Source organism: Vespula pensylvanica, chromosome 11 (genome assembly GCF_014466175.1).
Source record: "Vespula pensylvanica isolate Volc-1 chromosome 11, ASM1446617v1, whole genome shotgun sequence".
Taxonomy (NCBI): domain Eukaryota; kingdom Metazoa; phylum Arthropoda; class Insecta; order Hymenoptera; family Vespidae; genus Vespula; species Vespula pensylvanica.
Window position 1 is genome coordinate 44,523 of NC_057695.1, and position 24,508 is coordinate 69,030.

At 30.5% G+C, this 24,508-nt stretch overlaps 6 protein-coding genes and 1 long non-coding RNA gene across 12 annotated transcripts; 4 read left to right on the forward strand and 3 right to left on the reverse strand.

Annotated features, from left to right (window-relative positions):
• The first annotated feature begins 465 nt into the window (after nt 1-465).
• On the forward strand, nt 466-3,020 carry LOC122633189 (pre-mRNA-splicing factor CWC22 homolog). 2 transcript variants are annotated; one of them, XM_043820819.1, is made up of 5 exons: nt 466-1,359; nt 1,439-1,937; nt 2,045-2,294; nt 2,381-2,550; nt 2,627-3,020. In XM_043820819.1, exons 1-5 carry the CDS (start codon nt 551-553, stop codon nt 2,666-2,668), a joined length of 1,770 nt encoding a protein of 589 aa, XP_043676754.1. In that variant the 5' UTR covers nt 466-550; the 3' UTR covers nt 2,669-3,020. The 2 variants fall into 2 exon arrangements, with proteins under 2 accessions (XP_043676754.1, XP_043676757.1); XM_043820822.1 differs by having other exon boundaries at nt 2,048-2,294.
• Nucleotides 3,021-3,115: 95 nt separating this feature from the next.
• On the forward strand, nt 3,116-16,368 carry LOC122633194. The gene is made up of 3 exons (XM_043820831.1): nt 3,116-3,427; nt 15,273-15,762; nt 15,928-16,368. Exons 2-3 carry the CDS (start codon nt 15,297-15,299, stop codon nt 16,116-16,118), a joined length of 657 nt encoding a protein of 218 aa, XP_043676766.1. The 5' UTR covers nt 3,116-3,427; nt 15,273-15,296; the 3' UTR covers nt 16,119-16,368.
• On the reverse strand, nt 4,671-9,538 carry LOC122633195. 3 transcript variants are annotated; one of them, XR_006328055.1, is made up of 5 exons: nt 9,480-9,538; nt 8,484-8,636; nt 8,186-8,335; nt 5,236-5,483; nt 4,671-4,908 (listed from the first exon to the last, which is right to left on the reverse strand). XR_006328055.1 is itself a non-coding variant. In XM_043820832.1 (4 exons), exons 1-4 carry the CDS (start codon nt 9,495-9,497, stop codon nt 7,622-7,624), a joined length of 345 nt encoding a protein of 114 aa, XP_043676767.1. In that variant the 5' UTR covers nt 9,498-9,538; the 3' UTR covers nt 5,634-7,621. The 3 variants fall into 3 exon arrangements, 1 of the variants encoding a protein (XP_043676767.1); XR_006328056.1 differs by lacking the exons at nt 4,671-4,908; nt 5,236-5,483 and adding exons at nt 5,634-5,921; nt 6,026-7,645; XM_043820832.1 differs by lacking the exons at nt 4,671-4,908; nt 5,236-5,483 and adding an exon at nt 5,634-7,645.
• Nucleotides 9,559-15,283, reverse strand: LOC122633196. Of its 3 annotated transcripts, none has more exons than XR_006328058.1 (7): nt 15,027-15,283; nt 14,291-14,904; nt 12,695-12,928; nt 11,684-11,842; nt 11,167-11,298; nt 10,845-11,005; nt 9,559-9,695 (listed from the first exon to the last, which is right to left on the reverse strand). It is a non-coding gene; the product is annotated as an uncharacterized LOC122633196 (long non-coding RNA). The 3 variants fall into 3 exon arrangements; XR_006328057.1 differs by having other exon boundaries at nt 11,132-11,298; XR_006328059.1 differs by lacking the exons at nt 9,559-9,695; nt 10,845-11,005; nt 11,684-11,842 and having other exon boundaries at nt 11,095-11,298.
• Nucleotides 16,369-17,861: 1,493 nt separating the features above from the next.
• On the forward strand, nt 17,862-19,159 carry LOC122632972. The gene is made up of 2 exons (XM_043820324.1): nt 17,862-18,301; nt 18,473-19,159. Exons 1-2 carry the CDS (start codon nt 18,166-18,168, stop codon nt 18,973-18,975), a joined length of 639 nt encoding a protein of 212 aa, XP_043676259.1. The 5' UTR covers nt 17,862-18,165; the 3' UTR covers nt 18,976-19,159.
• Nucleotides 19,160-20,900: 1,741 nt separating this feature from the next.
• Nucleotides 20,901-21,986, forward strand: LOC122632839. Its single transcript, XM_043820072.1, has 2 exons — nt 20,901-21,180; nt 21,335-21,986. Exons 1-2 carry the CDS (start codon nt 20,901-20,903, stop codon nt 21,721-21,723), a joined length of 669 nt encoding a protein of 222 aa, XP_043676007.1. The 3' UTR covers nt 21,724-21,986.
• A 384-nt stretch (nt 21,987-22,370) lies between these two features.
• On the reverse strand, nt 22,371-24,241 carry LOC122632836 (probable enoyl-CoA hydratase, mitochondrial). The gene is made up of 7 exons (XM_043820068.1): nt 24,010-24,241; nt 23,372-23,578; nt 23,132-23,256; nt 22,864-23,068; nt 22,685-22,804; nt 22,531-22,598; nt 22,371-22,453 (listed from the first exon to the last, which is right to left on the reverse strand). Exons 1-7 carry the CDS (start codon nt 24,104-24,106, stop codon nt 22,388-22,390), a joined length of 888 nt encoding a protein of 295 aa, XP_043676003.1. The 5' UTR covers nt 24,107-24,241; the 3' UTR covers nt 22,371-22,387.
• Between the last annotated feature and the right edge of the window lie 267 nt (nt 24,242-24,508).

Consider the following 24,508-nt stretch of genomic DNA (forward strand, 5'->3'; position numbering starts at 1 on the left):
CGAACATAGTTTTTAAATATAAACAGGAAGTACGCAAGGTTCGTATCATAAAGAAAGCGTTGATTGGTTCTTTCGGAAGCAGCCATCTTCGAATTGAATTCAAATTTAGATTTTGACATTGAAATTTATATATCGCAAAATGTGAATTTTAATCAAACGTTTACTTCTATTTGATAAATTGTCGTTACTTATAAAAAGAAAAAAATGAAGTGAAGCTAATAAATAAAGTAATTAAAATGTTATTACAAGCGTTGGTAATTAAATATCATTATTTCGAATTATGCATTGATTGTTAGTTAAAAAAAAAAATTACGAAAAAATATACATATGCATTTATATTGTTAAACATTTTTTGTCTTTTCTTTTTACAAAAAGAAATGTATACGAGTAGAATGTTGTCACTTAGAGCATAACGTTACCATAGTTACGTACTTGCAGAAGTATTATGGCATCAGTGTTATTCCAACCAAGGAACCCTTCAAATCAAACATTTGAAATAGTTAATTTCTTAATTTTATTCACGCATTAAATCTTTAAGTGAAGTAGGAAAATGTTGCATTCTAAGGCAACTGCAGCGCTGATGCGTTTGAAAGAAATCGATAAAAAATATAAAATGAGAAAAGAGGAAAAGTACACGATGAACTCGAGTACGGAAAGTGCATTGACAAGTCCATCGATGGAACATTCTATAAAAGAGAAAAAAAAATCGAATAATCTTAAAATTCCTTTAAAATCTAAACTCGACGTGAGAATGCCAAAGACACATGTAGAAACAGAAGATATAGAAGAAGAATATGTATCACGATCTACAACAAATGATAAAGTTTCTTCGATTATTGTGATTGACGTAGAAAAAAATTCGCCAAAAAACATAGACCAAGAATTTTCTAATAACACATCTTCATTGATCGAAACCAATGAGATTATTTCAACGAAATCTGAAGAAAAAGTAGTTTCTAATAGTGATAAAAACGAAAGTATTGAAATCGAAGAAAATAAAGAAGAAGTGTCAGAAAAAGAAATTAAAATGGATAATGAAGATAAAGAGATTATTGTTGAAGTTTCACAAGTTGATAGGGAATACAGTACTTCGAAAATTTTATCAGAAATAGAAGAATTTGAGTCATTGCCTGTTGAGCAAGCAGTAAGCTATGTCAATGATACTTTCGAAGAAGCAACGAGTACGATATTATCAACGATGAAGTCTAACGATGATCAGGTATCCACGAATGAGTTGTCTAATTCAGAGGACGAGGAAGAGAAAATTGTAGATGAGGATATGAGATTTGGCGTGAAGAAAGTTGATATTATATCTAACAAGGATTTTATACGTGAACAACAGGAAACAGATAATTCAGGGTATGAATGATATAAATTTTTTCAAATTTTTCAAAATAATATTTTAGAACTCTTCAATGTGTATTTCTATGTTTACAAGTGAAAAACAGATCGTCGAGTTGGTACCACCGAAGTTAATAGAAAATACCAGTGAATGCGAAATCGGTCTTAACAAAGAATTATCGAATTACGTTAAAACGATCGAAAGTATCGAAGGAGACATAAGCGACATTACTCCTGTTCAATTATTGAGATCGTCGAAACAAACGGAGATATCTCTGCGAAGTCGTAGAAAAAAATATAAACGTCGTCCAATAACAACGAAGGATGATAACAAAGATTCTTCTAAGAGTGATAAGACAGAATCGTTAGCTACATCAAAGAGTAATCGTCGATCTCTAAACTTGACGTTGATAAATGATATTAAAAAAATAGATAATCCTTTAGATGACAAACCGATTCTTCATGAAAATAAAGAACAACGAAATGTCGATGATAAAAGGAAGAAATTATCTGATAAAGATAAAGATTCTAACATTATAAGGATCTTTTCTAATAATGATCGTTTTCATCCAATGGATAATAATCTACGATCTATGGTACGATAAAGTTATAAAAATAATTTTTTTCTTCTTATAATATATCTTCATATTGATTTATCAATCATGATGAACATTTAATATGTTATTATTTTTACAAATTATAGCAGACCAAACGAAAAAAGAAAAGGACGAAATCACACACTTTTCATAGATCTTCAAGAATCGATAAAACAACAGATTTTAACGAAAAGAAATTCTCTAGATTCGACATCAAACAAATGTGTCGTCTTCGAAAACAAATATCGAAACTTGTTGGTGAACTTCGTTTTTACGATAATCCTTCTTCTAAGAAATTAGATCCAGTTTTGTTCAAACCTCTCGATTTTCCAAATATTATCAACTATACTCGTCCTGGTAAAATGATTCTTTAAATAGTATAATCCTTATGTTACACGTTCATATTTCGTTTTATTTCATTTTTTTTTTTTTTTAATTTATAGATACGAATTTTGAATTAACGAAAATAGATCCTTACGTCGGACTTCACGAGAAACTTGCTACGATAAAACAATGGCTCAAAGATCAATACATTTTCTATCAAGTTCGTAGTAACTTAGTACAGATAATTAACGAGAAATACGTTCCTATGAGTCTTGAAGATGCAAAGACAGTGAGTCTTCTCATTACCATAATCAATTATTCAACTAATCTCCATATCACCATGATAAATAATTTTGAAATTCCAGGTAATACGTCAATTACAAAAAACAAAAGTCGAAGCGAGATAACGATTATCGTGACAAAATATTTATGTAGCTCAAGAGAAAGACTTAATGATTCATAAATATGATTTACGTTTCCTTAGTGAGAGAATTAATTTTTTTATTTTCTTATGGAGTGTCTATATATATATATATATTTTTTTTTTTAATCTATACATTATAATCATTATGTTTTACTGACAGATAATAAAATATCATTGAGTATAAAAAAAAAAAAAAACAGATTTTACTATAAAATTTAATATCATAGTATAAAGTATATCGTCACGTATATCAACTTTATACGACTAGATGTAAAAATTTATGCCTTTTGATGAGCTTCGATCAATGAGAGTCTACCTTTGCTAGAATTCATCGGACCAAGCCGATATGCACGTGCGTATAACGGATGCGCAATGGTTCAATGCGTGGGGGTGATCGCCGGCGTACTTCCATTGATGTGCCATAGTCACGCTCAGTTCTCTCCTTCTCCTCTAGTGTTCTACGAACCTTCTCCGTGTCGAAAGGTTTCAACGAACTTCCTGATACGATACATTGCTACTATCTTGATCTGCTTCCTGATTCGTTTTTATCTGAAAGATAGAAAATTCGTTAATACGTTATCAATTAATTACTTAATCTTAAATTTTAATTATGTCGGTGTTATCTCATTTTTACTCGTATTAAAAATTATCGTAATAATATTAAATTTTCTATCACACATAGAAAAAAAGAGAAAGAACAAACGAGGAAGCGCGGGCTTTCAGGACTCATCTCAGTTTTTTGGTAAGTTGTCCTATCGATTAAACAATTATACTATCTAATTTGTATTTATATATTGCCAAAGAGACGCATGCAAGTATTTTTAATATGTAGGAAATTAATGTAATTATTATGTAAGAAAAGTATTCTTAATATGAAAGGAAATTACATATTTGTTTGAATTTCCATGAATTCGAATTGATGCAACGAAAAATATTAAAATCTTGAGAAAGAAAAAATAATTTTGTTGGAAATAATTTTGATAAAATATTAACATGTTATATAAATGTATAGTTACTTAATTGTCTTTCTATTTTGCTTTTATAAACTGCTTATATGCAATATAAATGATATGTGTTAGAAATCGCATGTTGCAATGAAATTGGAGCGATCCCGTTGTTGGATACATTTCAAAATCCTGACACAACATTTTATCCTTCGAAGGAAATGAATCGAGGTTGATCGTGAATGACGCTTCACCTATGCAAGACAATTTTTTTAGTTTCTTCGAGGTCTCATCCAAACGAGGAAATAACTTCGATCTTTGAATAAGATTTTCTAATATCCGCTTCTTTGAAAATCTTTATAAGATTTATTATCCGCTGTTTATCCTCCTTATTATTGTATAAAATGGAAGAGATTTATTTTTTTCTTTTTTTATACCTATAATTTTGTTTACGAATGAGAGATTACGAAAGAGATATTAGATATTGTGATAGGAATTTTCTCTGTAATTTTTTTTTTTTTTACTTGTAATAATATTGTTATTTGATGCGTTCAGACATACTCCGTTCTTTTTTTTTTTTTAATATCCTCATTGAACTCTTTGCTAAAAATAATATCATAGTACAACCTTTAGAGAAAGGTCAGGGCAGTAGTTAGAGAGGTCAACCGAGTGCAACGTAAGTGTCTATATTGAATCGATCGATCAGTCACACGCATCGTATGTGCCGTAATATTAATTAATTATATCACCTGTAATTTTTATTTACTATATTAACGGGTCATTTGGAGACCTTTTTTGATGCTTTACTCTTCATAGAATATAAATACCTCTTTTTCTTACTATGCAAATATTTTGCATTTTAACTTAATTAATACACATATATCTTGTACTTATATAAACGTACAAAATCAGCAAAGTGCAATTAAAAAAATCTCGGTTGGAACGAGCCATTAGTTGAACTTCGATATTTATGATCTAGGATACTTGTAATAAATCGCGTTAAGAAATGTTCATTAATAGAATTCCATACGATTGACCTGCCTTCTTCTTGAGATGCCTTCTTCATTTATCTTGTATGTTTTGCTAATTAAGAAAAAAGAACATTTCTTTTCCTATAATAAATGACAGATATCTTCAATCTTCTTTATGTTGCAATTGATGAGTTGGACGATACGTATTTCATTTCACGTTGGTTCGTAATTCGCTAGGAAAACATTTCTACAAAAGTATCCTTGAATTCTTTTTCTTTCTTTTTTCCTTTTTCTACAGTCTCTACTATCTGTAAACAGGAAAAAAAATATAAATATATAAATATATATTTTTATCATTCGTTTCTTTATATTCATTCTTTCTTTTTCTTCGAAGTTACGTTAGACCAGAAATTTCCACAGTGTGCATCGCAAAATGATGTCCAATTTTTCTCCATACACTTGCAGATTTAGATTCAATTAATATAGAATTGTTTATTAAAATCAACTCTCTTAACAGACATAAACGTTTTCGAAAGTGAGCCATCCCATAAAAGTTTGAGAAGCCTTGCATTAGAATACGTAGTATAATAATCAAAGAAAGAAAAAGAGAGAGGAAGTGGTATAGTAGCACTTACATCGATACTTTATAGATCAATAAATACATTATTAATGAAACGCAGAATCCATTTGTTTTTACAAGCCGTGCATCTCTCCTCGTTTTTTATGGCTTCTCTGAGATCGCTTATAAGTGAATCGAAAATTACTTGAGAACGACCAGTGATGAGTCATCTTCTGTCTGCTTGAGGGGTTGTTTCGGATAGGCGTTGATTATGTTATTGCTACGATTGATGTTCTTTCCACGTTGAAATCTAATCGATAAATTCTGAAATTAAATGTTAATAAAAATTAAATAAATTCTTTGCAAGTTCGTAGAAGATGAGTATTTTATGAAAGAAGAGAAGGCAAGCTAATCCATGATATAATATATTTTTGAATATCAAATAAAAGATAAAAGAGCAACAAAGAGAGAGAGAGAAAGAGAGAGAGAGAGAGAGAGACAGCAACAGGAGGATAGAAATAGTCCATGTTGCTTTCGACCATGCCTCGGGCACTGGTCGTTTCGTTTTTCAAAATAAAGTTGCTTGCACTCTTTCCTCCTTTTGTATGGCGTCGAAGAACAGGCGACTAAAAATACGTTTTACTCGATGAAAGAGAAAAATGGTCTCATGGTTCAGGATCTTGAAGGTTGAAAGTTCATTGCACGTTATGTATTTAAAATATAAACATATGATTTCTCAAGCCACACGAAGAGTATCCCGATCTGCAAATAACAAACAAAAGAGAAACATACTGAGAATCATAAAATAAAATAAAGAATTTTCTCGAACGAGACAAGTCCAAAATAATGTTTGCCAAGTCCATTACCTAGTCAGTCTGTTTCCACTGTTCACTGAACTCAACGAAGGCATTATTGTATAGAAAATACAATGGCTTTTCATTCGAAGTATTGACATATAAAAGACTACTTTTCATTAACTACAACTGCTTTATCATTTCAATAATTCTCTGACGATTATACATACCCGTATAAATGATAATATTAATGTTTCTTTTTAAATTACATTAATTTTGTTTGCAATAAATTAAAAAATAAGATTGTTAATCATTATTCCTATTTTGTACATAGAATTATTATCGAAGTACGGGTAATGTTAATACATTTTTGTTACTACTCTACATTTATACATACATACATCGTACATACATACATACATATATATATATATACTTATATATTGTATGTATATATGCCGTCCACGAGACGGCGAGACGGCTTCATGCAGTGTTATAACGTGGCGGGAGAAATAGGCGGTTAAAACGGCGCTCCCACGAGCCGCCGCCAACCAACAACAACGATGCCGACATCTTCTGACGTAGCCGGCGTCATCGACCACCATGATCCCTCTTTAGCTTGTCTCTCTTTCTTCTTCTCTTTCTCTTTCTTTCTTTCTTTCTTTCTCTCTTTCGCTTCCCTTCTTCCTTTGTCATATTCACTGTCTGTTTCTTTGTTGCACTCACGTGTACCCATGAATAACATAGAAAAAGAAAGAGAGAAGTACGTGCGTATGTGTGTATATGTGATCACAGTGAACAGAGCGTGACAGATCACAGAAAGGCACCACACAAATCCTCCCTCAGTGAGGATTCGTTGAGATTTCAGTAGTCACGATAATCATCTTTAAATCCAATTACTGTTGCTTGTATTATTACTATACACGATTATGACAAGTTTTATTGTTAGATAAGATTAGAATGCGGCCATTGTTTATGAGAGTATTGACCGAAGGTTTGATTTTACTGAGAGCTCCGAACGAAAGAAAAGTATCATTATGTCAAAAAAGAAATGATTTAATCATTAATGACAGGAATCAGGGAACATTGTATGACATAGATAAAATTTCATTTGAGATCCAATAATTGTCATGACTTTGTTCGATTGAAATATTATTTTTAAAACTGGTCATCGTGACTTTGTTCGATCATTCGTTATTTCAATTCATTAACAATAAGAGAGATATTATTGCTTTTGTGCATTTGATCGTCGATAATGCAGGTTCCTGTCATCCCTTTTAACTTTTATTACTCATTCATTGTCTTCGAAGGTTTCATAAGTATTTTTTTTTCATGTTCTTCTTCTTCTTCTTCTTCTTCTTCAGACTGTTGTCTTCCTTCCGTCAATCTTTCCTTTCTTCTGGGAGTCCCTCAGAAAGGCCTCTCGCTTTCGTACTGGATCACCTTGGTCTGTGTTACTCGACGACGACTCTTCACCTTACTTACTTATTATTACTACCTCGAACGAGCAAGATCGAATCTCTCTCATAAAATCAATGTAAAGAACGTCTTCTCCTTTCTTTTCCTGAATACGAGTTGCAAACGTCATCAAAAAATAACGGGAGTCGAACTTTAATTCCAATAGAAAAAAACGTAAGAGTAGGCAAAATGAAAATAAGTACATCGACTTCATTGTATCTTCAACACCTGCATCTGCAAATATAAAAGAGATTTAGAGAAAAAATTAGAAAATCGTTTGAATTGAATTACTGAGAGAAATAGAAAGAGAACATAAAGCACGTCAGCTCGTTCGAGGCAACACGCGAAAGGAACGATTTTCACCATGTAACATTCGATCCTGAATATAACCCGTTTACGTCGCCCACGCAATGTTTCTAATCTCTCGACGACTCGATGTCTTAACACATAGGGTGTCTTTTAATTACTATTGCAAATGTCTTAGTATAATTAGATATAAAAGAAAAAATAAATAAACAATATACTATACAATTTTTTTCTCTATCAAACTTTGTTTGCATCAAAAATAGTTTTTAATATCGATTAAGATTTAACTACATTTCTTATTCAATGGAATCAATACCTTCATATCAAAGGGACACCCTATATATATATATATATATATATATATATACACACATATAAGCGACGATACACTTCGCATAATCATGGAACCGTATTCGCCATACTATATTTATGTGTGTATGTGTTTATTACGAAATCCAACCAAGTTACCCAAGATCCCGATGTGACCGGCGGTTTCTCTTTGTTCCACTGACTGCCTTCTAAATAATCAAACAAATCTGTATGTGTTCCCTCGTTGGTTTCGATGGGTACGTTTCGATGCGTTTCCGTTTGTAGAGAAGTCGGTAATCCGATAAAAATCTTTAACATTTAGCAATAAAGAAATATTATGTACTTCCGGCCGATCTTAAAGATAATTGACTTTCAACGTGATATTTTCAATGAAAAATAAAAGGGAGAAGATCTTTTCTATATGATCACTTTATAGGGAATATCTAACACATCGTACTTCTTCATCCTGTTGTCCTGAATGTTCTTGCTTATACACAGGACAATATAAGAGGACAGGCCAACTGGAATCCAGCCGAGCAAAGACCACCAGCTTACGTACTGCAGGTTGCATAACGGTTTCGCACAACATCCAGTATGTAGTATCCGATGTCTGTGCAAAAGAAAAAGATGTCTATGCATATATAATATATATATATATATATATATAATATATATATACATATATTCACATATATAATATATACGTGTGTGTATATATATATATATATATATATATATAAAATTCATCAGTTGTATGCACTTGATTCGAATCTCACGCGCGTAGTAAAGAGAGAGAAAGAGAAAGAAAGAAACGAGTCTTAAGTAACTTTACTCTTAAATAATGTCTATCGATCAGACAGATCTTTTCTTTTATTTTCTTTCCAACGAGTTCATAGATAGTCTAATCGTTGTTAAATTCTAGTTCGTTATTATAAAAGTATCATGTTAAATGTGCTTTTCAAACATTATCTACGTTGAAATATTCTAGAACAAGGTACGTGGACAGTGAATTTAATATCGACGAGTTTCAAATAATAAATCACACCGGGAACGTCAAATCGTTCAACTGGAACAACTGCGACAGTCGGTTAACGAGAAAATCGTAGACTCTCAGTGCATTCAAGCAGAAAAATATTTCTTCCTATATCTATTAATAAAGCAAATAGAGAATTGGTATATTACGTTTAATGTACTTACTTAAATACTTGTGTCAAAATATGATACGATAAGAAAAAGAAATCAAAAACAAAATCATGAGACACGAAATGGATCCTCGAAAGAAAATTATTCGAAGGTAGTCTTCTACATTGTCTCTCATCGTAAAACGAATTGGACTTAGTCACCTATCTTGTTCCTTCGAACGTTTAGAATAATTAATGAGGAAAGTATGCAAATCTAAAAGATAAATAAATGTATGTGTATAAGTGTCTTCGTCTGTAGTCGATAATATTACCGTTCGGTCGTCGAGCATTGAATTATATATCACGAAGACAAGTTCTTCTTCTTCTTCTTTTTTTTTTCTTTTTCTTTTTCTTTGGTATACCGCATCTTCGTCTTCCTAAGGTTAGACGTTTTGTTTTAAGATTCAAGTCTCTCAACCACAAACGACTCACTCCATTTCATGTGAAAGTACTCATTGCTAAGATCATCGGATATCTTCGTGTACTTCCTAAAAAAAAAAAAAAAAAAAAAAAAAAGAATAGATCAAAGTATATGCTCGTTTGATCGCTATAAAATTGATCATTGAAGCACAAAATAAAAAAGAATAGAGCAAAGAACACTATTCTGTTTTATACCTTCTACTATCGGATTTTACTTTCACACGTTCGACGATAGAAACGAGCAATTCGTTCATTTAGAAGGATTTGATTTTATCTTAACTAAGAAAATTAATAGACACGAAAGTCGCACACACAATTGAGATTAGAGAGAGTGTCATCAGAAATACTTTTGAGAATGAATCTCGAGTTTAATAAATTGAAAAGAGAAACGAGACCAAGAGGGGAATCTCTTCCAATGTGAAAGAGCTCTGGATTTGCATTAATTGGGAATCAAATTTGTATAACGTTTCCGAGGAAGAAATTTTTCAAGAAAAGATGAGAGAAGATCACCCACACACGCACGCATATGCAATTATAATATGCATTATTTATAAGAGAAAAATGTAAATTTATCGTCGAAGTTGAAAGTATCAAGACATACAAATACGAGACGATGTTCTTCTAAGAGGAAAAAAAAAAGAAAAGAAAAAAGAAAAAAAAATATTCTCACATAAATCTCGTGCTATGAATTATAAAACTTTGTTACAAGAAAAAAGAAAAACCCTCCTCAAAAAAAGAAAATAATAAATTAAGTAAAAGGAAATGACAATATTTTCTTATAAAAAGCATCTACCACAATTCAATTTGTGATACTTTCTAAATTTTATTCTTTATTAAGTTTAACGACCTATAATATTATCGTAATATGATTAGACCCTTATAATATTCAACTTCTTGTAAATATTTCAACGTGTTGTTTTTTGTGAAAGTGTTCGATCCGCGTTAAATTCGTCTGGACGCCCACGATACGCGGATCCGCGATAGCGAACACGCTGCCCAGGTAGAAGAAGAGTAAGAAGAAGAAGAGGAAGAGAAGGAGGAGGTGAGGGTGGAGGTAGAGTTGATGAAGGAGGTGGAGGAGGTGGAGGAGGAAGAGGAGGGCCGGTTACACTTTTCTCTTATGTAATGCAGCTTGAGGTTTCTGCTCGGTCTAGCGTATACACGAGCCGCCTTACAAACTGAAAACAAAACGGAGAGGGCATTGTTTCCATACGTACAGTAATGTTGTTTCTTCGTCTTTCATGAAGAATAAAGAAAGATTTTAATGGAGAAAGCGATTCGATAAGAAAGAAAAACCAGTGTCGTTTCATCGATTTTCTACTAATTCGTTGCACTCTCTTTGAATAATGGTATTTCCTTAATTATACTATTCAATTTCCTGAAAAAAATTAATATTATTATAAATGATAATTTTATTGTGTAAAGGGTTAACTGGAATATGTGTGTGTGTGTGTGTGTGTGTGTGTGTGTGTGTGTATTCACATGTGCTCGCAATCGTTCATACGTAAAATGTACGAGCTCCTAAGGTTACGACCTCACCCGATGAACAACGCCATCAGGAGCGTAGAATATTGCGAAGGTTCCATCGAAGAAAACCGGTATTAAGAGTCAATGAGAACTGGTTCGTGAAGAGAATATGATGTCACTTTCGTCGCGTATATGCACGTATACCTGAAAAAAAGAAAAGGATAATGAGTGTTATACGTTGATCGAATAGTAAGAGATAGATTAAGAGAAGAGTTAGATTTTGATTTTCAACGTCTCAGGGACACATTATGAAGTCCTTTATTATTATAGAAGCTTACACAAGACAGGATCATTTCTTAAGATCCAAGGATAAATTTGTTGGTCAAGATTATTTTTAAAAGTTCATGACTGTTCAATAATGTTTAATATATTTTGATTGTTTCTTTTCTTAAAAAAAAAAGAAAAGAAAAAAATTGACTTTTGCTTGATACTCCAAATAAGAAGGAAGAAGAGACGATCTTTTCTTCATCGGTTCTCTTTATGAATTCACGACTCTTCTCAACAAGATAGAAGGGAGCCGAGGGTTCACCTTTCACCCTCGAGTAACTGTATAACGATGGAAAGTCAGATTATGCCAGGAGAGGTAGACGTCTGGTTAAAACCTGCTTCGATTACGCGTCGATTACTGGACTATCACGATGAACACGAAGGAGAGAGGCTTCTCTTCTTCTTTGTTTCATTTCTCGATCTACATGAGAAATATATATATACGCATAGTGTATATATAGTGTGTATGTACGTCTTTATATATATATATATATATAAAGATTTCTTAATATATCAACTTGAATTTAGTATTAGAAAATGATGAAGAAAGAAAAAAAAGAAAAAGTTTACGTAAGGATTCACGAGCCGCTTCCGTTTCATTTCGTTTAACTTTCAAACGTTTCTTATCTTGATTTAACTCGTGAAAAGAATAAGACGGATGTTTCTTCAAAGCAACAATCTCTTTGATTCAATTCATCCATAATTAATCATATCAAGTTAATAAAAAGTTAAAAAAGAAAAAAAAGAGATTCCATTTTTCAAATAAATATGTTGAATAGATTTGAATGCTATCCGGATTTTGATTCATTAATTATGTATTTTGGATTATGTTAGATAAATCGTGGATAAAATCGTCATTGTTGAATCCACTTGAAAGTTAACTCACTAACATCGTATCAAATTGATAAAATTGTAAGAAAAGAAAAAGATTCTTCATTAGTTCTTCGGATAAAATTATTGAATCTGTCTAAATAATTTGAGCGTTAACTCATTGACGTTAAATATCTCTTGATTTTAAAATAAAAGTAGGAAGAGCAAACAAGTAGTTCGAGTAACTTCTCAACAGCAGCAAACTCCGTGAAAGATTTACTCGTGCATCGAGAAAACTCGATCGTGATTCAGTCTACGAAGAGCGTGGGCGTCGATAACCAAATTGTGGTGAGGTGAAAGAGAAGTTTGAAAGAGAAGGAGAGAAGGTTTATACACTCCTCGACGACGACGCCAACGACGACGACGTCGATGCCGACGACAACGTTCGTTCTCTTCACAGTACCTCCAAGTGAAAGTCGCGAATGGCTGTTCAGTCGTGCGACGACGTTCAAAGTGTTCGGATCTCTTTCGTTCGTTCGTTCGTTCGTCGTTCCTTACATCTACGTTCTTTTTCTTTCCATTACTTCCTTCTTTTTCTCCTTTTTTCGCTTGGTTTCCGTCAATTCGCTGACCTTGAACGGTAAAAGACGAAGCGTATCTTCTGAACGAGGACGATCACGTACGAAACTCGTGCAAACTGTAAATGGAAATGCAAGAATTTATTTACAAGTTTTTCGTGTGTTAGAACAGAAAAATACACAAACACACACACGTACACACATACTCACGCACAGACACACACACGCACATATATATAAACAAATGAGTAAATAAAAAAAACAGAAAAGATGTTTCTTCATTCACGGTGCATTCGGTGATAGATGATATCCCGCTTCCCATGGGACTATATATACATAAAAAAGAAGAAAATAAAAAGTCTGAAGTTTTACTCAAAACACGCATTCTTCTTTTTACGAGAGAAGCTATAATTTATCGTAAGTATCTACTGATCGTGACTTTTTGTTTGTCTCATACATCCTTAAAATTTTAATAATTATACTCATAGTTTTCTCGTTTGGAAGATGATGTCAATTTGATTGTAGATCAATGGAATTACTATTCGACATGTTGGCACACTAAACTAACAATTTTCTTTTCTTGTAATTCTTTGCAATCAGTTTTTTATCAATCTATTTTTTATATATTTATATATACATATATATATATATATGTTGCTATAACGTATTTTTATTTTTTAATTCAAACAAATATATATAGCTAAATTATTTATTGCTAAATGATTTTCATTAAATAAAAATTTGCTTTATTTAGTTAAGAAAAAATTGGACTACTTTCTTCTATATTATATTTTTTATAACTGCTCGCAATTTTGTCAGAATTACGTATATTCGTATAGGTATAAAGTAATACTCGTTCGATGGAACCAGTCATACCGGATAACTTCTTTTTTTTTCTTCTTTTCATAAGGAAAAAAATATGGATAAATTCTGAGAGAACGTGCATGTTACAAGCTACATGATGTATATACATATATACATACATACATACATACATACATATATATATATATATATATATATTCTGGCTTTGTGTAACCAAGTCGAGAGTCACTCTTCAACAATTGTGAAAGGTTTAACCTCGGAGGTAGTAAAACACCTTCGCAAATGGCGCTAATATCAACCCATCGAATTTATTTCCGACCTTTCACAAATGATAGAAATGATAAAAAACGAAGGTCTGCATGGTAGTCCAAAAAAAAAAAAAGAAAAAAATAGAGTCAATTCGTCAATCTTTTAGTAAAGTAAATCCATCCAGAATTATTTCTTTAATCGATGATTCTGCAAATATGATAAAGTTTAATAAGTTTTTCTGTATACATCAATAAAAAAAGAAGAAGACATTATGTAATATATCTGTAGTATGTCCACATAATTAACAAGACAAAATGATCATTGAAAATAAAACTAGGTAGTCTTTTCATAAATGCATGAAACGTGATAAAAAGCGGTTCATCATCCCATATGTCGTTTGACCGTACCGGTTTCGAAGTTGGAGGACACAAAAGAACAATTTCTTTGACTTTACGCTAGAAATCGTCATTGTTTTCTCATTATCATCATCATCATCATCATCATCATCATTATCATCATCATCATCATCACCATCATCATCATCATCATCATTATCATCATGGTCGTCGTTCGTAGTCGTCGTCGTCGTCGTCGTTGTTGTCGTCGTCGTCGAATGTCTTGATTATACCATAACGAACTTGGTACTTGGAGGATGAAGCTAGAAAAGAAAAAAGAAGGAAGGGGGAGATAGGACATGTTGAGACACTCTCTTGTCGTTGGTCTCTACCTGGATAAACCTGGAAAGAACTCGAGAGCCCGTTCAGCGCTGCCTGGCAACGAGTTCGCCTCCGTACGGCGAAACGACGGCAAGCGGATAAACGAACGGTGCTTCCAGGAGATCAGCCGAGCAGGAGTCCTTTCACGTAGCCCCTTCTTTTTGCGGTTATCTAACGATACGTGCGCGTTTGTTCGGTCAGCTGGTTTGCGGAATTGTTAGTGTTGGATATAGGAGGTAGTGGTGAGAACGTAGACAGGCATGGATATTTCTTGGATGGTAGCTTTGGTCGCTATAGGTAAATGTCTGAAAAATATTTCCATATCTTTCATATGTGTTCTTTTCTATAATGATTTTATTATTATTAAAATATAGAGAATACTTTGACTTTAATATTTAATTTTTGTTTGAACGTATAAAAGACTCACTTATGATATAGTAGATACGTAATTATTTGTATTTTCAAATCGTGTCTACTTTGGAATCATGTTTGATAAAAACAGGAGATATTGGTGATGATAGGTAAGCTCGGATTCGATTGAATGAGAAGTTTGATCTATAGGTATAACATGACTGGAAAATATTTGTGTATAATTAATATATATGTTTGTCTTTTAGCAGCAGCTTTAGCAAGAGTAAAAGACTTTTTGTGAATATTATTTTTATTTTTTCAGAACGTATATACTCTGATAAATAAGATGGCAAGGCAGCAGACAGCCGATCGAAATATACCTCACTTACGTGACATTTTCGGTTTTGGTAACAAATGGGAAAATGCACGTATGCAAGCCGAAGAAAAGGCTGCTGGACATGACAGCGCGGTTTCAGTAGGTTCAACTTCTGGCGAAGAAGAAAGTCCGAAGAATAGCAAGAAGAAGAAGACCAGAAGACGGGACAATAGTAAGACCCTTACCGAGAGCGATGTCAAACATTTGGAAAGACATCTTTCAATGAAGAAGACGATACGCAAGAAGATAATGCGTGATCTTCAACAAGCCTTCGTTGAAGATCCTAATGAGTTCCGCGTCGATGATATACCACCGGAACAACTCAAAGCTGAAATCAATATTCAGAGTCTCAGTTTCGGTACGCCATCTCAAAAACAGGGACGCACGCGTGGCAATGCCGAGAGCACGTTTCTTGATATGCTTAGAGCAGGTGGTGGTAAGACATCCTTTTTTCTTTCCAACTGTAATAATTATTTCAAAAGTCATTAAAATAATAATGAACATTTAAAGTTTGATATAGATTCACAAAAATGATTTATTATATATATTTTATATTATATTAAGATATTATATAAATCTATCTCATTTTTTTTTCTTCCAGGTTTAGAAAAAAATGGTACCGACGGTGATAGAGATTCTGGACACGGTGGTTCGCCAACAAGAGAGACACCTAGTGCCCAAGATACCGATGATGAATGTAGCTATAGCTATGATGCTCCAACAGCGATGCCTCCGAAAAAAAGCGGCAACTTTTGGAGACGTTTTACTATGAAAAATCGTAATAAACGATAAGGATCAATCGTGTGATGATTTCATTCGAGAGTTTCGTTGACCAAACGCGAGGACACAAACTCTATATCGATATTTATTAATTTCCACCCTTTATTACCATCGTACCAACGTAGTTCGAGCAGAGATTTGCAACTGTGATATGCATTGAAGTCCAGTCCTACCCCTTTTGGAGAAAGATTCCTCATCCTCATCCTCATTTTTCTCTTCTCTTCTCTTCTCTTTTTTTTTCTCTTCTCTTCACTTCTTTTTTTTCTCTTTTCTTCTCTTCTTTTTTCTTTTCTTCTCTTTTCTTCACTTCTTTTTTTTTCTCTTTTCTTTCCTTCATTTTTGCTCTGTCTGCCTGTCTCTCTCTCTCTCTCTCTCTCTCTCTCTCTCTCTCCCTCCTCTCTCCCTCTTTCTCTCTCATTTTTTCTCATTCTCTCTCATTCACTTTCTTTCATACACACTCTTTCTCTCTCTCATTCTCTCTTATTCACTTTCTCTCACACACACACACTCTCTCTCTCTCTCTTTTTCTTTTCTCAGTTTTCATTGTAAGATTTTAAGAAGTTTCCAAAGAAGCTTTATTATAAAAAGCATCGAGTTAGAGACCAAGTCTATTTTAAGAAATTAAAGTACACACAAGTACACGCACAAAATAATATTTTGAATAATGTAAGCATATCAAGGAACATTGTAAGACATTCATTATTCAATATCTCTTAAATTCTCATGTCAATGACAATCACACACTATTATGTACAATTGAAAAATGATATGACAATACACCATATCTAGTAATAAAGTAACGTACAAAAGTTTCAAACATTTTCTATTTGTATACAATATACATCAAATCTATTCTTTAGAAAAAAAAAAAAAAAAAAATCTTGAAGGACCATTCTATACACTGTGTATTTTATATATTATATAATATGGAAACTTCTTAATGATCTGCGTACATACATAATCAATTATATTTGTAATAATAATAAGCACACTCATTTTCTGATATTTACTTCTATTAACATTTAAGAGGAGAGTGATGAATGTGAACTATAGTTTTAGCTTCTAAGAATAGATAGTTTTCTTAATGTGTTTAAACTCAAGTGAAAATGTGAATTTTGAAAAATATATGTATAAATATATTTGAAATGTACGCATACGCACGACATTGATATATACGTGCATATTATTAATATTAGCTAGTCAACATCGCCCTTGAATAAACTTATGCAGAATATCATAATAATCTTCTGATTAAATAGGAAAGCTTTAATCATGGGAACGAAAGCTTTTTGCAATTATATGATGTTTAAAATACTGCTTTAAAGAGAAAAGTTTATATTACATTTATAACCAGCTCAATCAATTTCTTAACCATCTTTCTTAATCAGAACACTCTTTTCATTATAAAATAAATCTGTTCCTTCAGCTTTACAATTAATCGAAATATACAAAATATTATTGTTAAAATAATTAAAAGATAAGTTTTACTTGAAAGATGTTTAATATTTACCAAAATATCTTCTAGCCCCATAGTAATTATAATCGCCATTTTTTTATATCCTCTAATATATTAAATAATTTATTATCGAGTGCAAAAGAATTTATTCATTCATTTTTATTTGGCGATATAAAATATAATATATTTTGCCACTGTGATTTAATTTCAAATAATTTAACTCCATTGGTTAGTATCAAATTGAAAGAAAATAAAATAAATAATAAAAATTAACATTTAAATTATATAAATATATACAATTTTCACAAGTAATCATTGGGACGTTGGAACGACAAATTTAAATTTTTTTTACTTGCTATTTCCTGTTACAAATTTATTCCACAAGGTGGTGCCACCTATACATTAAATATATCATTCGTAGAGGCATCCATCTTTAATATATATAAGCAATATGTACACTTCATGTGTAGCCCGTATAAAGTTTATATTAACGAGAAATTCGAAGATAGAATAAACGCGAGTAAGATTAAACACGATCGTGACAATAAATAATCACAATAATTTAAATAACGATTGTTTATGCATAATTGACAGTTAAATACAATGGGAAAATCACGAAATGGAAAGGCGGCAGTTGTCTTGACGTTAATTGCTTTTATATTTGTGGTTATAGCATTCACCACACCCAATTGGCTTGAAACGGATGGTAAATTGGAAAATCCAACATTTAGAAAAATTGGTAAGTAATTTTTGTCATTTAATTGTCCAAAATGTATATTTATATTCTCGTTAATTAATATTCTTAATTAAATATTTTTATTTGAACTTAGAAGTATGTGTCATCCATAATGAATCAGAGATTTCAATGATTATGATAGTAAATATTAAATAATTATTTTCTTTCTCTTAGGTTTATGGCAAGTTTGTTTTCAAGGTTTTGAAGATCCACATCATCTATATGATACTAGATTCTATGGTTGCTGGTGGGTTTTTGAAGAAGAATATTACATCATTCACGATATTCTTTTACCCGACTTCTTCGTTGCAACACAATTTTTCTTTACTCTGTGTATGACATTATTATTAATTGCTGGATTTTTAACAATAACTTATACTTGTTGTTCGCGACATCATGAAAAATTTCAATTGCTTTTATGGGCAACTGGAGGATCTTTAAATTTAGCTGGATTATGCGGCATTATTTCTGTTATAATATTTGGTGCTAGGGGTGATGGACGTGATTGGTTGCCTAATTGGGAGCACAATGATGTTAGTTGGTCATTTGCTTTAGCAGTTGTTGGTAGCTTTACAGCAATTGCCTCTGGTATACTCTTTTTGATTGAAGGACGTCGATATAAAAAGAAAGTAGAACGAATATTGAATGAAGAACAAAAAACTCACACTACTATTTAATGTATTTCCATATGATTTATGCTACTTTATTTATAGCAGAGATTATTCTAGCAAAAATATTTTTAGTATTAGGACATGTGTTCAGAAACCATGCATTGCATAAATACAAATAAGAATCCGTCCAGGCACAAGTGCATTTGCTATATCTAATATAGTAAATTGCAATATGCCTAAATATATATATATATATATATATATATATATATATATAGCACCTAAGAGATATTAGAAAGACTAATAATTGTATACATGTTAATATTATGCTTTTTTATGATTTTATATACAGTGTTATATATCTAAATTTATATGTATAATGTGTTTTGAACACTTTCACAGTTATACATTTGAATCTTAAGAGATCATAAGAAACTATATATTTATAAATCATGAATTCTAGAAAGAATTTAGATAAAGTTTGTTGCATTTCTTAGACTGTACATCATGTATCATTAATTCCGTCCGTAATAATGTTAATTTTTATAAAAAAGAAAGAAAAAAAACAGTAGTATCTGTAAATATCAACTATTGTATATAAAGTTTCTATATAGTCTTAAAAAAAAATATATTATACGCTATATTTTTTACATCATGTAACATGTATTAATGATTAATTATTTAATAAAATCATTTTTTAAGATACTAATTACTAATTAGTATCTTAAGATTAAACAGACATTTCAAAATTTTCTATGCTCACTGTGTTAATTTTTTTATTGTTGTAATTTATATATTACTTTTACAAAAATCAAAACATGAGTTCGTATTATTACTATTACTATTACTATTACTACTGTAATAATAATATACAATATCACAATATAATAAAAAAAAAGAAATATATATATTATATAAATTATATATATCTTACATTACACTTGTGTTACACAAAGATTTTTTGTTCTGCATTTTGAGTAGATTTTTTTTGCGCAAATTTAAAAAAAATCGCATTATCTATCGATAATTTGAACACGTGACCATATATCGATAAATATACTTTACAAAGCGTTATTTTTGTTTTCATTCATTATCATTTCTCTTTATCATAACACGCGTTACATATAAAATAATTTTTTGTAATATTTTCGAATACATAAATCATGAGGTCAGTTCAAATAATTAAAACTTTCGATTATTTTACATCCATATAAATAATTTACGATGAATACGAATTATAATGAACTAATATTTAAACAATAATTTATTTATTTAAATATGCTCATTATTTTATATAAATTACTAGTTTTTAATATTATGCTCTTTTGGAATTTCTACATATAAAAATTTTATATTTCTTTCAGTTTATCATTGTTATTAATATCTACCATAACCAATTTTTTCATATCGATTTTTTTTCGGTTCTTCTTTTCCTTTAATATTTCAATTTTTCCTTACTGCATGTACGCAAATTTTTATACACGAATTGACTCTGGATTCATAACCTATTGAATGGATTAATGTCGAATTATTTGTTTAATTTTTTTTTATGAATTCTTATTTATTCTTATTTATATTCAAGAATATATTATGTTAAAAACGTATATACATTTTTCCCATTTGAATCGTACGCATATATAATATTACGAACAAGTTGTAGAATAGAGCTCTAGGCTTCTTTGCGTGTATGAAGAATACAGTGTATCATAGAGTATTATTCTACACCATATGTCAAACTAGTAATTACACACTTGAGAAAATAATATGAGTACATTTTAAGGCAGTTGTGCGTTGAATACTCACATAACTGGTTCGATAGATATGAGGTTATATTAAACGAAATTATATTGTATTGTATAACAATTGGTAATTGATATTTTTAAATAGAAAACAAAATTTATAGAGCAGATCATTTTCTGCAATCATAATATAATTCTAACAGATTTCATTTAATTATTTTTTAAAAATAGGAGTATATTGAATTTTGCTTAATGGAGAAGATAAGAAGTTTATCTGGTGATGTAGGTGTTGGCATTCTTTTATTGGCCTTGTTTTGTATTAGCATAGCATTTGGCACACCAGCATGGTTGATCAGTGATCCTAGAATAATAGGTGCTCAATTTGATAAATTGGGTCTTTGGACGCATTGCTTTAGATCCTTACCAAGCCCTTATGAATCTGATGCACCTACACAATTTTTTGTAGGTTGTAGATGGGTTTATGATCCATTTACTAAGGGATATGATAATATTCGAAGCTTTTTAATGCCACGTAAGTAAATCTTTTAGTTCCCAGTTAAAAATTTGTAATCTTAGATGATATAAATCATACTAATATCTTTTTTGCATTAAAAGTTTCAAATATCAATTTGTATCTTCAAACTAATAAACTGTACAGTCTTCTTATTAACAACATTTTGTTACAGCTTTTATGATAGCTACTCAATTTTTTTTCACAATGTGTTTTCTACTTGTCCTAATATCATTTGGATTAATGCTGCTGTTGGTATTATGCTGTGGTCCGGAGGAAAAAAAATATATCCTACTTATTAAAATTATTAGTTATTTATTATTCACAAGTGGTCTGCATGGTTCTATAGCTGTCATTATATTTGCATGTTGTGGAAATAAGGATGGTTGGATGCCAGGTCATGAAAATAATTATTTCGGATGGTCTTTTGCAATGGCTGTAGTTGGCACTACCTTAGCTCTTATAGCAGGTATACTGTTCCTTACTGAAGCAAATATACAGAAAAAGAAGCGTAAATATTTAAAAGAATCTCAAATACGATTTCAATTAGAATCAAATACATAGAGTTTGCACTTATGTTGAAGCATCATACAACATTCCTTTGGAAGAGGTTTATTACTTTAGTGAAAAGAGTCAATATACTTATTTATATACAAAATAATTAATGCTGTCTTTTTTTAAATAGGAAAGAAAACTTAAAAAATTAATCTTTTATACTCAATTTTAAGATATAAAAAACATATAACTATATACGTCAAAACTACGCTTTTTATATCGATCATATATTTGCTTTGTGATTGTCCTAATATTTCATATGTATTTTTTTTAGAGAGAGAGAGAGAGAGAGAGAGAGAGAGAGAGAGAGAGAGAGAGAGAGAGAGAGAGAGAGAGAGAGAGAGAGAGAGAGAGAGAGTGTGTGTGTGTGTGTGTGTGTGTGTGAAATAAATATAATTTATGAACTTGCTTCGCTTCTGTTAATTTAAATACATTTGTAAAAGTATTATATCTATATTATTTTATAAAGTCTAAACGTTTTGTCTTGGATAGAATTAAGAACTGAAATAGAAATAGAGTTGTGTTTGTGTATAAACGTATGTATTATATATATAATAATTATATCATTCAAAAATGATTATTACAAAAAAATTAAAAACATATTTTTATCAAAATATATGTATAGTATAAAAATTTCTGGAAGCATGTTGTTTTTATATCTATTTTTATGCATTTACTGATTAGTAAATTTGGGTTGACGCTTCTCAATGAAAGCAGTCATTCCTTCTTTTCTGTCATTCTGAAAAAAATTAAGAAATATTTATAACTTCTTTTATAGCCATACTGAATGTTATCTGTAATAAAAATATTTCTTACTGTGGCAAATGTTCCATGAAACATTCTCTTTTCAAAGTGTAATCCTTCTTGCAATGTAGTTTCATAAGCTAATGTATAATTAAAAATTGATCAATAATATAGCTAACGAAATTATAATTATATATAATAAAATTATAAAAATACTTGTAATTACCCATGTTAACAGATTCTTTTGCCATAGATACAACTAATTGCGAATGTGAAGCTATCTTTTCTCCAAGTTTAATTGCTTCTTGTACAACTTTATCAGATGGGAATACTTTACTAACCAAACCTGGAAAAATAATAAACTTAATCTCCAATCTTTTTGTAAAAAATTAATCAATTACCTACCACTTTTTTCAGCTTCCTCTGCAGTTATTTGATTTCCAGTAAGTACCATTTCCATTGCCTTACTTTTTCCTATAGCTTTAGTTAATCTTTGAGTACCACCAGCACCAGGTATTGTACCAATAGCTATTTCTGGTTGACCAAATCTTGCTTTATCTCCAGCATAAATAATATCACACATCATAGCTAATTCACATCCACCACCTAACTAAAAATAATAAATTATATCTATAGAAAATATAAACTTTATAACATAATAAAAAAAACTTACAGCATATCCATTTACAGCAGCAATCACTGGTTTAATAACTTTTGAAACTCCATTCCAAAATGAAAGAAAATTACCTTTCATAGTCTGAGAATATGTATTATTAGCCATTTCTTTGATATCAGCACCTTAATAAATTATTTATTAAATATAAACAGTATGTAAATACTGCTAAATAATTGAATATATATATATATATATATATATATATATATATGATATATATGATATATTTATATTTACCAGCTGCAAATGCTTTCTCACTTCCTGTAATAACAATAGCTCCAACAGTATCATCTTTATCTAACTTTTCTATAGCTTCATTCAGTTCAATCATTAACTGATTACATAAAGCATTTAATGCTTTTGGCCTATTCAAAGTAATTAATCCAACATTTTTTCTTTCTCCAGTAGTCTCTACCTTTATCAATTCATAATTATGAATTTGAGCTGTAAATAATCATTAATTTATTTATAAATTCGAATTATACAACAAAATAATAAAAAACTTTTTTTTACTTGTGTTTTAAAAAGCAAATAATAAAAAATATTTGTTTAGTTATTTTTTTAAAAACATTCTTTTTTTTACATCTTTGCTTCTTATCAATATAAATCGATTGTTCGAGATTCGTAATTGTTTATAATGGAAAAAACCGGCATATCAACTCATAGATAATCAAATTCAAATAAATATATAATGCAAGTGTTTTGAAATAATCAAAACTTCGTAATTAAATTTATTAATATACAAAAGACAAATGTATTACTTAACAAAAGTGTGAGAAAATGATCGAAAATTTGAATTAGTCCTTTGCTACCTTTACGATAATAGAATATCGAAAAGAACACAAACAATCGAATGTGTTTATGAATTTACTTACAAGAATAAAACTTGATGAAAGATGCAAATTGTTGTGGTTTTCTAGCGATATCAAAAACGCGAGGAAATAATATTTGTCCTAAGCGAATAGTTGCCATATTTATCGGTTCTTTCTATTTAAGTACGCGAACGAGAAAATAGAATGACTTTATTTTACCATATTATAGCTACGTGGCAACCACTGTATTACGAACTTGCGTTATAGCTTATTTATCATGGCTAAAGGTCATATTAAGCCAGTTGATTTTATTAACGATACTGTGTGAAAAAAAAACTCTATGTCAATAATATTTTTTATATAAAACGACGAGATTTATTAATCAACTATCGTTAAGTAAGTAATCTATTTTATCATTCGATCGATAATGTAAAGATTCATAAAACGAAATAAAAAAAGATAAGTATTTCATTAATTTAATTTTTTATTATAAAATAAGTACTATGTTATTTATAAAATTATTAACATACTTGCAAATTAAGATAAAAACAGTACAAGTCCT

Excerpts from the sequence above, each read along its gene's own strand:
- LOC122633189 (XM_043820819.1), top strand. The coding sequence starts at position 551 with ATGTTGCATTCTAAGGCAACTGCAGCGCTGATGCGTTTGAAAGAAATC. Across the intron at positions 1,360-1,438 it reads CAGGAAACAGATAATTCAGG|TGAAAAACAGATCGTCGAGT; the intron begins GTATGAATGATA and ends TATGTTTACAAG. Across the intron at positions 2,551-2,626 it reads GTCTTGAAGATGCAAAGACA|GTAATACGTCAATTACAAAA; the intron begins GTGAGTCTTCTC and ends TTGAAATTCCAG.
- LOC122633195 (XM_043820832.1), bottom strand. Across the intron at positions 8,336-8,483 it reads CAGGACAACAGGATGAAGAA|ATTTTTATCGGATTACCGAC; the intron begins GTACGATGTGTT and ends TAAATGTTAAAG. Across the intron at positions 7,646-8,185 it reads CGGTCACATCGGGATCTTGG|ATGCAGGTGTTGAAGATACA; the intron begins GTAACTTGGTTG and ends TTATATTTGCAG.
- LOC122633194 (XM_043820831.1), top strand. The coding sequence starts at position 15,297 with ATGGCAAGGCAGCAGACAGCCGATCGAAATATACCTCACTTACGTGAC. Across the intron at positions 15,763-15,927 it reads TATGCTTAGAGCAGGTGGTG|GTTTAGAAAAAAATGGTACC; the intron begins GTAAGACATCCT and ends TTTTTCTTCCAG.
- LOC122632972 (XM_043820324.1), top strand. The coding sequence starts at position 18,166 with ATGGGAAAATCACGAAATGGAAAGGCGGCAGTTGTCTTGACGTTAATT. Across the intron at positions 18,302-18,472 it reads TCCAACATTTAGAAAAATTG|GTTTATGGCAAGTTTGTTTT; the intron begins GTAAGTAATTTT and ends TCTTTCTCTTAG.
- LOC122632839 (XM_043820072.1), top strand. The coding sequence starts at position 20,901 with ATGGAGAAGATAAGAAGTTTATCTGGTGATGTAGGTGTTGGCATTCTT. Across the intron at positions 21,181-21,334 it reads TCGAAGCTTTTTAATGCCAC|CTTTTATGATAGCTACTCAA; the intron begins GTAAGTAAATCT and ends ATTTTGTTACAG.
- LOC122632836 (XM_043820068.1), bottom strand. The coding sequence starts at position 24,106 with ATGGCAACTATTCGCTTAGGACAAATATTATTTCCTCGCGTTTTTGAT. Across the intron at positions 23,579-24,009 it reads TTTCATCAAGTTTTATTCTT|CTCAAATTCATAATTATGAA; the intron begins GTAAGTAAATTC and ends GATTATTTACAG. Across the intron at positions 23,257-23,371 it reads TGAGAAAGCATTTGCAGCTG|GTGCTGATATCAAAGAAATG; the intron begins GTAAATATAAAT and ends TAATTTATTAAG.